Genomic DNA, 13,458 nt, shown 5'->3' with positions numbered 1-13,458 from the left:
TGATTATTAAATCATGTATAATAACGTCAATAATGTTTTGTTTTAATCATGTAGCACATACCATCTATAATGTCTTAAACTATTACACTGCTACTTTTCCTACTGCGTTCCCAGATATGAATTCATCTTTACGATTATTTTATATTCTATTCAAATGTTTATTTCCTTCTACCACTGTGCTGAACTTGAGGCACCATCCTATGGTACCTAAAGAGCCTGATAACAGATTAAGACACACGACAGCTATATTGTACTACTGTTTACATTTAGCAGATTTGGCCGACGCTTTTATCCAGCGCGGCTAGCGACCGTTCATTCAGTCACACGTTCACACGCCGACGGCGGAGTCGACCCCGCAGGGCGACAGCCGGCTCGCCGGCAGCAGCGCGGGGAGGATGCCTCGCTCAGGGACACCACGGCACTCGAACCGGGGGTCGAACTAGCAACCTCCCGGTTACCAAACAACTCGCTCTACCTCCTGAGCTTCTGCCCCCCCCCGCCCCCCGCCCCCCCGTTTAGTACAACAACCCCCTTCATACCCCCGCCCCAGCTCCATCCGGTCACATGTCCCAGCGGACAGGAAGTGGGCGTGGCCTACCCTTGGTGCACTGCAGGCCGTAGCAGGGCACGCTGAGCTTGGCGGTGAGGCTCTTGAAGGCGGCCACCGAGCCCTCGATGGGGTGCACCAGGAACAGCGCCCTCTCCTGGCTGTCCACGGCGTTGAGCCGGGCCAGGGTGGGCCCGTCGGGGTCCACCAGCAGCACGCTGAGGTCCGAGTCCAGCAGCACGCGGGCTGCAGCGTGCTTCACCGGGGACTGCCTGGACTCTGAGGGGGGGGACATTGATGTGTAAGTTGTGTCGTCATGGATACTACCGCCGTCTTTTTTACAGGCTGTGATCCCGGCACTGACGTCGAAAAGGGTTCTATTTCATTCTTACTGACCGCCGGAGGCCGTGCTTCACACTGGATGTTATCCATCACGCATGTACAGGTCGAGTATTTAATAACAAAGTCACACGTGACCGGGGATGACGTCTATATAAGCCCTCGTCACTCTCCAAGATGTCCGTTGTATCTTCTCGCAGTAGCGAAAACAGGTTTGGAGTACGAAATAAGCTTTAAAATAAGCAGCCGGTGACTCTTTGCTGGTAGCACGGCCTCTGGCGGTCATCCAGAATTCATAGAACCGTCGATACATACGTGACTCTCGTTTCGACACAAGGTTTCGTGCGCACTGCAACAATGTCTGTATTGATAAAGTATACTGATGAAGTAATAACAAAGTGCTCTGATAAAAAAAGTACTGCTAAAGCACAAGAAATACCATCAAAGTACTGAAAATAGACTAATAACGTACCAACAAAGTGCTCTAATAACGAAGTCATCTACGATTTGTAAGTCTGTGCAACCGACGCGACCAGAGTGTCGTTACACCACATGTCCACTAGAGGGAGAGTTATCAACCGACCAAAAAACAATGTTTATCGGAATCTAAATTTAAGCTAGGTTAGCTTTGCTAACAAAAATATGACTTTTAAACTGCGAACAAAACAACAACAACTGGATCATCTGGGCACCCATTCTCCCGACCTGTTGGGAGGGTGGTGGGGGGGGTGGGGGGGTAATCCGTACCATCGGTGGGTTTGCTATTGGACAGCTCTCGGAGCTTGTTGATGGTGAGCTGGCGGATCTCCCGCATCGCCATGACGATGTCGTAGTCGCGCTCCAGCGTCTGGCGCACCTCCACGCCCATCAGCGAGTCCAGGCCGAGGTCGGCCAGCGAGCTGTCAGCGTTCAGGGTGCTCACGTCTCTCACCCCTGGGGAGGGAAACACACACAGCTTAACACACTCAACTCTCCTACAGCGGTACACATCACGCATAAATATTATATTTCACATTTCTATATTCCATGTGCAGTATTCTATGTCATCTACAGTTATATTTATGTTTATTGGAATTATTTCATGCCCGGTATTCTATTTTGTTTACAGCTATTTTTATATCATTATTTTCTTTATTATTTATTTCATGTCTGGTTTGTGTCATCGTTCAAAGAGCCTGAGACTCAAGAGTGACTGCTGCTGTACGTGTTGGGCTTATGACCATAAACTTCAATCTTTTGAATCTGGAGTTGGTCCAAGGTTTGTCTAACCCAGTCTACAGGGAGGGTTTAAGTGTAGTTAGGGGCTGTTTTATTGCAACATTTTGAATTACTCGATTGATCACGTAATGGTACTCTTCATTACAGCCTGTCTGAAGAAAAGACTCCAGGACAACCCACACGTCAGTATTTGCAAGCACTATCCTAACGTGATCCTAGCCTCCATTCAGTATTCATAGTTCTTGCAGCGTGTGAAGAACAGCATTTCAAAATAACATACTCTGAATAATGAAGATTGAATCAGAATCAAAGTCGTGGTAAGTGGTAACCCTGGGTTACCGTCTGTCCGTCTGACCAGACACCAGTACCGGTTACAATCAGGGCTGTCTGTCTGACCAGACAGACAGACAGCCAACAACAGCTGACCGTCCCGTCTGTCCGTCTGACCAGACTGTCTGTCCGTCTGACCAGACTGTCTGTCCGTCTGACCAGACTGTCTGTCCGTCTGACCAGACTGTCTGTCCGTCTGACCAGACTGTCTGTCCGTCTGACCAGACTGTCTCAGACAGACAGCCAACAACAGCTGACCGTCCCGCCTGTCTGTCTGACCAGCCACACCAGTACTGGCGTCCGGGCTGTCTGTCTGTCTGTCTGACCCCCCCACCACAGCTGCCCGTCCCGTCTGTCTGTCTGACCACAGCAGCCCGTCCCGTGTGTCCCCCCCCCCCCCCCGGGGACCCCTTACCCAGGATGTGTGCCACGGCCTCCACCAGGTCCTTCTGGTCCGCCCCCCCGTCGCCCGTCGCCACGGCCCGCTCCGCCAGCACGAAGCTGGACACCACCGGGCGCGGCTGGCACAGGAAGCCGTCCAGCACCTCCAGGCAGGAGGCGATGCGCTGCGGCAGCGTGCCCCCGATCACCGCCTCGTTGCCCCCCATGGTCTCCAGGACCACGCCCACGTCGCCGATGGCGCCCCACTGCACGGCCAGGCCGGGCAGCCCGTCGCCCCGGCGCCGCTCGCACACGCGCTCCATGGCCGAGTTGGCGTAGCCGTAGTTGCTCTGGCCGGCGTTGCCGCGGCCGCAGCTGACCGAGGAGAAGGCCACGAAGTAGCGGAGGTCACCGCACGACTTCCGGGTCGCCCTGTTTGTGTGTGTGGGGGGGGGGGGGGGGGGGGGGAATGAGAGATGTGGGTTAAAATTGCTTCTAGGATGAAGTACTCTTAAAGCTGACATATTATACCACCAGGTGTAAGTGTGATTGGCCATAACGAGCCGTTTCGAAAATCTGCCTCTTCTGACATGGCATTTCGATTCTACTAGTTATCCAACGTCGGTCTGGCATTTTTTATTACCACACGTCATATTCAATCATTGGTCTGCACTTGAACATTGTATATGATATGACATCAAACGCTAGTGAAGTATTCTCAAACCTGCACTATTAAAAGGTCTCGCATTAGCGGCCTCTAGTGGTTTGAGATAAAACTACCGGTAGTTAGTTGATCATTTTCAGATGACAGTAACTGATAACACAATTTTGAGCTTGTCCCACATCGGAAAAAATAGAATAGATAAAAGAAAATAATTTATTGAGAAATAATTTATTGGGAGAGTGCAGGTTTAAATGTAAAGGATAGCACCAAATTGGTAAAGTTTTTTGCAAAGTGCTTTTTGCAAAGTGCTGAACAGGTGAGGTCATAGCAGCAAAGGTAAACATTACACCACTGCTAACAACCGCCGTGGTGGCAATCAATCACTTTGACAGTCCCCACAATGTACCTGTCAAGGTGAACGGTGCCGTCGTATTTTGGTTTGTTGACATCGAGGAAAAGCTGGGGAGTCAGGTTCTCCAGCATACCATCCTTCAATACCTGAGGCACGCACACGCACACACACACACACACACACTCAGTATCACTTGAACGGAAACTGCAAAGTCAAAGCCACTAACCACCGTGGGGGAACTCCCTATTTTGGCCCACAAAGCAATATCAGAACATCATGACGCCGTTGGTTCAGCGCTCAATGTTCGTCTTCATGAAGCTCTACCGTGAAGCTGAACGTTAGATAAGTGGTGCGGCATTAGACTGCTTTGACAGAAGGCATTCAGAATGGATCAACCCTGATCGGTCAGCAGGTGTGTGTGGGGGGGGGGGCAGTGTACGTTACCATGGCGAGGTGGAAGACCCCCCCCAGAGGGCCCAGCCGGCGGGCCTCGGTGACCAGGGCCTCGGCCCCCTCCTCAGTGGACACGTCGCTGGTGGACACCAGGACCTCCACGCCCTGGCTCCGCCACTCCCGCACCCGCCGGGCCTGGTACCCTGGGGGACGGGGGGGCGCACAGCGTTACGACGCACGCAGAGCTCAGCACAACCTGGACCCCTTTACCCGGTTAACATTCTAAATACAGTTATGATATTCTTCATTTCTGTTAACTTTTTTATTTTACTCCATTTTTATTCTGTTGTATTTTATTTATTTTTTAAGCACAGAGAATACAGAGTGTGTCACACAGACATTAAACTGCACATCCTGCACGAGTATGAGACAAATAAAAACCTTTGACTCTTGAATCTCATCATCATCATCATCATCATCATCATCATCATCACCGTCGAGCAGTGGTCCTCAAACTATTGTCACTAACGTAAACCTCAAATAGATTGAGGTCTACATACACCCCTTTCACCAGCAAAATACACTCTGGAGAGGGAATCAAATAAAAAAGCTTTTCCCATGACTTGGGATGCTCTGAAGTCGGAGCGTAGGCCGCTAACTAGATAGAACCGGTTTAGATGCATCCTTTCTGTCGATTATCCTTGTTCACAGACCTTCCCTGAGTTTCCCCTGCAGTCTTGCAGTCCTAATGTGTGTTTCTTCTGGCATATGTACTTATTGTAAGTCCCTTTGGATAAAAGCGTCTGCTATATTCCCTAAAGGAAAATGTATGCCCCATTTGAGAGTAGGGGAACTCATCCTGGTTTGGGACCACCCCGTGCCGTGCCCCTCTAGGCTTGACAGAGGGCCGTGGGCCCCCAGATTATCGCCCCCCTAATCTGCAGTAAAGCGAGCAGCAGGCCGAGTGGGTGGAGGTGGAGGTGGAGGTGGAGGTGGAGGCCCTCACCGTTCCTGATGCCCGACCGGGAGGTCAGCACCAACTTGCGGGCTCCTCTCTCCGTCAGCCAGTGGGCGAGCTCCAGGCCGAAGCCCCCCAGCCCCCCTGTGATGATGTAGGAGTGGGAGGCGGGGCAGAAGGTACGACAGATGGCCCTCAGGGACAGAGGGGGCGTGGCCACCGCGGGCCCCGTCTCCTCCGAGCGCACCTGGGGACGGACCGACAGACAGCTGAAGGACGGACACCGGTAATATGACGTTCGAGGATGTCTAGGGGGTTGTAAGATGTTTGAAATAGGTGGAGTCTAGGGGGTGGTTTATCGTAGTTACACGACAAAATAAGCAACACATGTTTAGTCTTGGTGAATATGAGAAAAGTTTCAGTGACTACTAATTTAAAACCATGAACTTTGTTCAGGTTTGAATGGATTCAGATCATCTAAAGCTTCTAGTGCCTGGAAGCGGCTTGTCTGTCCCTCTCGGCATAAAGAGGAAGAAATATACATTATTTTTGTTTTCTTTTACCTTACTTTAATATTGTTCTGCAATCTGTTTCGTCACGGTGTGATCTTGTCAGTATGTGGTTTTGTACGCACGTGTTTTACATCAAACAAATCCGAGCAAAAATAAATAAATAAATAAATAATAAATAAATCCTCCGATAGCGGAGGAACGCGTGGATCCAGGAGGCGGACCCACCTGCAGCAGCACTTTGCCGATGTGCTTCCCCTGCGCCATGTAGCGGAAGGCGTCCTCCACGCGGTCCCGCGGGAACACGGTGGTCTTCAGGGGCTGCACCACGGCAGACGCGATGCCCTCCTTCAGCAGGTCCGACACCTCCTCCCACTCCCGGTTCCCCTCCTCGAACAGTGCGTCCAGCAGGATCCCGTGGAACGCCACGTTCTTCAGGAACAGCGCCATGCCTGGACGGGGGGGGGGGGGGGGGGGGGAGCCGGCGTGTCACGTGACAGGATATGACGTCGCCGTCAGAGAACGACGACAAATAGAGCTATAGCGGGAACACTCTGAGACGCCATCTTGGAGTTTTTTTTATCATTATCAAAGCCCTCCTATTATTGTTCACCCAACGTCTAGAATTAATTACTATGATAATACTAATAGGTGATTTTGTTGGGTTGATTTTATCATTAGTATTGACTGCTTGGTAAAGAAGTACCAAGATGGCGTCTTTCAATGTGCTTTTGGAGCTTCAGACCGCTCCTTTAGTTGTAGCCTTCCTCTTCCCAGCTAGCCAAGATGGCCGCTGGGTGAAGAAGGCCAGCGGCTGCACGGACTACTGACCGAGAGGGGAGTTGTTGGACAGGTCGTACTTCCCGATCTCCAGGAAGCGTCCGTGCCGCGCCAGACACCGCAGGCTGGCCTGGAGCTTCTCCTCGGCCAGGGAGTTCAGCACCATGTCCACACCTGGTGGGCACGCACACGCACGCACGCACACGCACGGTATAGTTTGACTTTTTTTTTCGATAGAGGGCAATTGACGGCATCCCAAAATAATGCACACAACACTTCGTTAGGAGTTATGAGTCTCAAGTTATTCTGCACGGGAATAACTTAACTCATAACAAGCACTAACTAACTCTTAACTAACTCTAAACTAAAAAGAGGTGGAGGAAGTGACGTAGAAACAGTCTCCTCAGATCCTGTGACCCTGCTGCAGGAGCCTGTAGACTAGCTGCTACATGCCCCTCGTGACCACCAGGCCTCAGATAGTCCAGCCGAGCGTGTCTCACCTTTCCCCCGCGTGTGGCGCAGGACGTGCTGCTCGAAGGTGGCGTCGCGGGAGTTAGCGAACGACTCGCTGGTGAGCTGAGGGAACCTCTTCTGGAGGTAGGCCCGCTTCTCCGCCGAACCTGAGACACACACACACACACACACACACACACACACACACACACACACACACACACACACACACACACACACACACACACACACACACACACACACACACACACACACAGTTAAAAATCAAAAACTCCACAATAAAAGCCCCCATAATACCGTCCGTGGCGTGTTGCAGCAGCGGGGGTCCTCACCGACGGTGGTGAACACCTTGCACTTCCTGCTCAGGGCGATGGCGATGGCCGCCTGGCCGACGCCCCCGGAGCCCGAGTGGACGAGGACGCTCTCCCCGGGGCGGAGGCGCCCGCGCACCACCAGGGAGTAGTACGCCGTGGCGTACACCACGGGCACCGACGCGGCCTGCTCCAGGGTCCTGGGGGGGAGGGGGGGCAGGGGGTCAACGGGGGCGCCTGACGACAGGTGACAGGCTGCCACTCAGACACCTTCGGCCTCTGACATCGTTATAGAAAAGGAGTTTTACTTTTGAAAATGCACCGAAATGGGATTATCAGCATGATGTATAAAATAGAATAAACCTAAAACATTGACCTATATTCTTATTCTGGTCATTAGTTTTGTTAGTGGTTCACTTAACACTTGTTAGTGCTTGGCACTGCTTGGCACTATGACCACCCTTACTCTACCTAAAGCCATATATTGCTTCTCTTTTTTGTCCCTTTGGATAAAAGCGTCTCCTAAATGCCCTCAATGTAAATGTATTAGAATGTCACATGACATGTGAACTCAGCGGTGGGATGACAGAGCTACCTTGTCTGGAAACGTTCCGTCAAACGTTCCCGCTCAGACGGAGCCGGTGAAGCGCCCCCGGCCCCCCGGCCCCCCGCCTCAGACCCTCCAGGCCGTGTGCGCCCCCCGGCCCCCCGCCTCAGACCCTCCAGGCCGTGTGCGCCCCCCGGCCCCCCGCCTCAGACCCTCCAGGCCCTGTGCGCCCCCGGCCCCCCGGCCCCCCGCCTCAGACCCTCCAGGCCGTGTGCGCCCCCGGCCCCCCGCCTCAGACCCTCCAGGCCGTGTGCGCCCCCCGGCCCCCCGCCTCAGACCCTCCAGGCCGTGGAGCGCCCCCGGCCCCCCGCCTCAGACCCTCCAGGCCGTGTGCGACCCCCGGCCCCCCGCCTCAGACCCTCCAGGCCGTGTGCGCCCCCGGCCCCCCGCCTCAGACCCTCCAGGCCGTGTGCGCCCCCGGCCCCCCGGCCCCCCGCCTCAGACCCTCCAGGCCGTGTGCGCCCCCGGCCCCCCGCCTCAGACCCTCCAGGCCGTGTGCGCCCCCCGGCCCCCCGCCTCAGACCCTCCAGGCCGTGTGCGCCCCCGGCCCCCCGCCTCAGACCCTCCAGGCCGTGTGCGCCCCCGGCCCCCCGGCCCCCCGCCTCAGACCCTCCAGGCTGTGTGCGCCCCCGGCCCCCTGCTCAGACCCTCCAGGCCGTGTGCGCCGGCGTTACTCACCAGCTGGACGGCACGTCCCAGAGGAAGCGCCGGTCGGCGTCCACGCAGGTCGCCAGGCCCTTGGCCGGGAGCAGACCCATCACCCGCCGGCCGCTCGGGTCGCGCCCGGAGAACTCCATTCCCAGCATGCACTGCTGCAGGGCCACATCACCTGGGAGGGGGGCGCGGGAGGAGAAGAGCTTGAGCTCACCTCTTGGGGACTGAACCCTATATTTATAATCTGAATTAATCCTAAAAGGCTGATTTATACACTTGAGGTGAAGATTTTGCATTTTCTCTTCGACACCATATGTACTCCCTTATATTGGTAAAATACCCAGTGTTACAACCCAATCTCTTGTGTCTATAACGTAGCACTGAAAGCAGTCTCTTTGCCTATTTTATGAACTTGTCGGTCCTCCTATAACTCTGTCACTTTTCCGGCTTTATGTTCGCTGTTGATCGCACACACAGGTCACTCTGGCCCGAAAAACATCTCTTTTGTGGCTACCTTTGCATTAAGAGCAACGGTAGAGTAAAGCGGAGCTAGTGATCAGACCAGGGGGTCAGAGAACAGCCCTCCTCCCCCCCTCACCTGGGATGGCGTCGGGCGGCAGCTTGCCGGTGGCCAGCATGATGTCCCTGAAGTTGAGCGAGCTGTAGTACACGCTGCACAGCTGCACGGCGGGGCTGGTCGCCACGAAGTAGCGGAGCGGCGAGGCCATCCAGCGCAGCGAGGACAGGTCTCCACGGGTCAGCACGTTGACGTAGGCCTGCTCCGTCAGCTCCTCGTTCAGATCTGAAGGGTGGAGGAGGAGGAGGAGGAGGAGGAGGAGGAGGAGGAGGTCCGAGTCCGTGAGACAGGATTTAATAAACACAAAATCCAGCAGAACATCCAAGGTTAATAACAACCCTGTGATGAACCTCGACAAGATAAAAACTCTCCCGGATGGTCACTCCCACTCACCTGTGTATCAAATACCCACAATGCAAAAGTTTCCCAATAAGAATCTTGTTCACCCATTCTCTCACTGAATGTATCTTTGGTAACTCTACTGCCTGTACCTATGTTCCCATGACCATGCTCTAATATTAAATCTAATATTTAGCTGGCCGACGGGTCCTAAAAATATGTTTTTCTTCATCGATAGTCAAACAGGGATTGGAGGGGAGTTTGCATCCTTGACTTGGTGTACGACCGACTGGAAGGCGGAGGGCTGAAGGCCGGCGGGCAGCGTACCCTGGTTGATGAGCTGGTGTCTGAAGACCCCCCAGCGCCCGTCCCGGAACACGTTCATGGCCAGGTCGGCCTGCAGCGCCAGCCTCATGGCGTCCTGGTCCGGGGCGAGGGCGGGCGTGGCCGAGGCGTCGTCCAGGTTGGACACGAACGCACAGCTGGGGTGAGGCAGGAAGGGGGAGAACACTGGTCACGGTACCACTCTGGGGTGAGGCGGGGGGGGAGAACACTGGTCACGGTACCACTCTGGGGTGAGGCGGGGGGGGGGGAGAACACTGGTCACGGTACCACTCTGGGGTGAGGCAGGAAGGGGGAGAACACTGGTCACGGTACCACTCTGGGGTGAGGCGGGGGGGGAGAACACTGGTCACGGTACCACTCTGGGGTGAGGCAGGAAGGGGGAGAACACTGGTCACGGTACCACTCTGGGGTGAGGGGGGGGGGAGAACACTGGTCACGGTACCACTCTGGGGTGAGGCGGGGGGGGAGAACACTGGTCACGGTACCACTCTGGGGTGAGGCGGGGGGGGAGAACACTGGTCACGGTACCACTCTGGGGTGAGGCGGGGGGGGAGAACACTGGTCACGGTACCACTCTGGGGTGAGGCGGGGGGGGAGAACACTGGTCACGGTACCACTCTGGGGGGAGGCGGGGGGGGAGAACACTGGTCACGGTACCACTCTGGGGTGAGGCGGGGGGGCAGAACACTGGTCACGGTACCACTCTGGGGTGAGGCGGGGGGGGGAACACTGGTCACGGTACCACTCTGGGGTGAGGGGGGGGAGAACACTGGTCACGGTACCACTCTGGGGTGAGGCGGGGGGGGGGGAGAACACTGGTCATGGTACCACTCTGGGGTGAGGCGGGGGGGGAGAACACTGGTCACGGTACCACTCTGGGGTGAGGCAGGGGGGGAGAACACTGGTCATGGTACCACTCTGGGGTGAGGCGGGGGGGGAGAACACTGGTCATGGTACCACTCTGGGGTGAGGCGGGGGGGGAGAACACTGGTCACGGTACCACTCTGGGGTGAGGCGGGGGGGGGGAGAACACTGGTCACGGTACCACTCTGGAACGCCCTCAAGGCGTGAATCAAAGAAGTGCTTTCAAAATACAACGTGTGTCAAAGATTGAACTTTTTGAGTGGGTGAGTGAGTGAGTGAGTGAGTGAGTGAGTGAGTGAGTGAGTGAGTGAGTGAGTGAGTGAGTGAGTAGTGAGTGAGTGTGAGAGTGAGTGTGAGAGTGAGTGTGAGAGTGAGTGAGTGGGTGGGTGTGAGAGTGACTGAGTGAGTGGGTGGGTGAGTGAGTGAGTGGGTGAGTGAGTGAGTGAGTGAGTGAGTGAGTGAGTGAGTGAGTGAGTGAGTGAGTGAGTGGGTGAGTGAGTGGGTGAGTGAGTGAGTGAGTGAGTGGGTGAGTGAGTGAGTGAGGAGTGAGTGAGTGAGTGAGTGAGTGAGTGAGGAGTGAGTGGGTGAGTGAGGGTCCTACCGTATGCGGTGTCCCCCTGGCTCCTGCCGCAGACAGTTGACCATCCCCACCACCCCGCAGTGGCTCTGTGAGGCCGTCAGCCAGACGGGGCCCTCAGAGCCGGCCTCCGCCAGCCTCGCCTGGGGGGACGGCACCCAACAGTTAGTGACCTCGCTTCAGCCTTCAGAATTTACGTTAGGGATTAAAGCAAAATGAATGAAAAACAGCAAAAGCCATGTTCGGTATTCGGTTTCGGCTTTCGGCCAACTGTTTCAGTATATTCGGTTTCGGCCAAGAATTTTCATTTCGGTGCATCCCTAATTTACATTATGGGATTTTATTTTAGAATATCTCCAAATGCAACCCATACATTTAAATGGACAGTTAAACAGTAAAGGTCATTTATCATCGCTGTTTTAATGTATGGTTGAAGTTGGTTTCATTTCCCCATGAAGCGACAGCCTGGCCGCAGTTCCCCCGTTTTAGTTTTTCCTCTGAAATTTCTCCAACTTTTATCCAATGCTCTTCCTCATATACTTTTGGTTTCTCTTCTGGGTTACAGCTGCTGAATTGTGATTGGCTAGCCTCAGTCTTTTCTTCCGCCTAACTACCCCTTTCTTATTGGCTGATACAATAGCTCTTCTTCATGACCACATGAGGGGAGACCACGCCTCACCTTGAGGGGCTCCACCCACTGGTAGTCGCCGGCGTCGACGGGAATGAAGACGGGTGTCTTGGCCGGTTGCCGCCGGCGACACAGGAAGAGCGCCGAGCCGTAGAAGGACTTCCTGTAGACGACCAGGGTGAGGGAGGCCTGGGAGAACAGCGTCTCCCACTCGGCCTGGGGCGAGAGAGAGGGAGGGGGGGAGAGAGGGAGGGGGGGGGCGGGTTACAGCAGGCTTAAACCGGTTGGCTGAGGCACTGCTGACTCACCGTCTCCGAGGGCATATATTTTAGCCGCGTTAGAATGAATGAATGAAAAGTAAACCGTCAACATTCTGTTGACAGTTACCAACAGAATGTGAGGATTGGAGATCACCGCTGTGCCGATGTGCCGAAGGCGTCCCTGTGTTTCGTTGCAGAGATAAACCCTTGAGTTCAGCTAGCGTCAGCCTGAACGTCTCGTAACACCGCTTTGTACCTCAGGAGATAACAGCCTGCCCTCACCCCCGACATGAGAGGGCGGAGGGACAGCGTGGCCCAGAGGGCTACGTAGCGATAGCTTATAAACAGAGGGCCAGTTTAGCGGACAGCGTGCAAATGTCTGCTACTGAGGCATTTCTTTAAAAACTCAATTCAGACCTTTGGAATACGTAGAATACAACATTGGTGGAGCGTACTCTACAGCAGCTTTGGTGTAATACTGCCCCTTTGACCATAAAAAGGGTGCCCCCCTTTTGAGTGTTGAGGACTAACTCGACCACACTGCACCTTTAAGGGAACCAACCCCCCCCCCCCCCCCGCCCTGCTCCAGGGCGCCTCACCTGTGTGAGCAGCTACCCCCCCCCCCCCCCCCTGCCCTGCTCCAGGGCCCCTCACCTGTGTGAGCAGCTACCCCCCCCCCCCCCACTGCCCTGCTCCAGGGCGCCTCACCTGTGTGAGCAGCTGCTCCGGCTGGCTGTTCTGGGACGTCCCGGAGAGGAAGGCCAGCATCTCCCCCAGGGTCTCCCCCTTCAGCAGGGTGTGCAGCAGCACGAAGCCCCCCTCCTTGGCGCCCGAGGCCAGGTGGGCCAGCAGCGCCGGGGCCTCCAGCGCCCCCACAGGGCCCCAGGCGCGGTTACACAGCACCAGGTCGGCCCCCCCCAGGCCCCCGGGCACGGGGCCGGCGGCCGGGTTCCACGGGGCCCCCGCCGCGACCCCGAGCTGGTCCAGCTGGGCCCGGTGGGGCTCCAGGAGGGGGGCGGAGGGGGCCGTGGCCGTGTAGTCCAGACGCAGCATGGGCTGGATGTTGAGGATGGGCACGGCCCGGGAGAAGAGCTGCCCGTCGCTGGAGAAGGCCTGGAGGGAGGGCCGGGGTCAGAGGTCAGGGGTCAGGGGTCAGACCACAGGCACAGTAACGAGGACCGAAGAGGGGCTAGGTGACACGGTCACCCCCCAAAACCAGCAGATGTCCCCAATGTGTTAGCGTCTAGTCCGAATCCCCCTTTAACGAGGGGACATGTTACACCCCCAGGTGTGAGTGATTAGCCGTTACAAGCCGTGTTGAAATCCTGCCCCTTCTGACATCACTAGTGTC

General features: G+C 55.5%; 1 protein-coding gene across 2 annotated transcripts in view; it reads right to left on the bottom strand.

Annotated features, from left to right (window-relative positions):
* fasn (fatty acid synthase) overlaps positions 1–13,458 on the bottom strand; it is a 41,220-nt gene that overhangs the window by 3,165 nt on the left and 24,597 nt on the right. For both annotated transcript variants that reach the window (XM_030340181.1, XM_030340180.1), the window contains exons 23-38: positions 12,816–13,220; positions 11,899–12,063; positions 11,244–11,362; positions 9,761–9,915; positions 9,116–9,319; positions 8,542–8,692; positions 7,278–7,456; positions 6,972–7,091; positions 6,523–6,645; positions 5,920–6,143; positions 5,231–5,429; positions 4,276–4,427; positions 3,886–3,977; positions 2,850–3,247; positions 1,634–1,819; positions 599–826 (exon numbers count right to left, since the gene is read on the bottom strand). In XM_030340181.1, coding sequence (XP_030196041.1) covers positions 599–826; positions 1,634–1,819; positions 2,850–3,247; positions 3,886–3,977; positions 4,276–4,427; positions 5,231–5,429; positions 5,920–6,143; positions 6,523–6,645; positions 6,972–7,091; positions 7,278–7,456; positions 8,542–8,692; positions 9,116–9,319; positions 9,761–9,915; positions 11,244–11,362; positions 11,899–12,063; positions 12,816–13,220 — 3,100 coding nt within the window. The remainder of the gene's footprint in view (positions 1–598; positions 827–1,633; positions 1,820–2,849; positions 3,248–3,885; positions 3,978–4,275; positions 4,428–5,230; positions 5,430–5,919; positions 6,144–6,522; positions 6,646–6,971; positions 7,092–7,277; positions 7,457–8,541; positions 8,693–9,115; positions 9,320–9,760; positions 9,916–11,243; positions 11,363–11,898; positions 12,064–12,815; positions 13,221–13,458) is intronic.

The sequence above is a fragment of the Gadus morhua genome, chromosome 18 (genome assembly GCF_902167405.1).
Source record: "Gadus morhua chromosome 18, gadMor3.0, whole genome shotgun sequence".
Taxonomy (NCBI): Eukaryota; Metazoa; Chordata; class Actinopteri; order Gadiformes; family Gadidae; genus Gadus; species Gadus morhua.
This window is presented reverse-complemented; position numbering and strand designations above follow the sequence as displayed.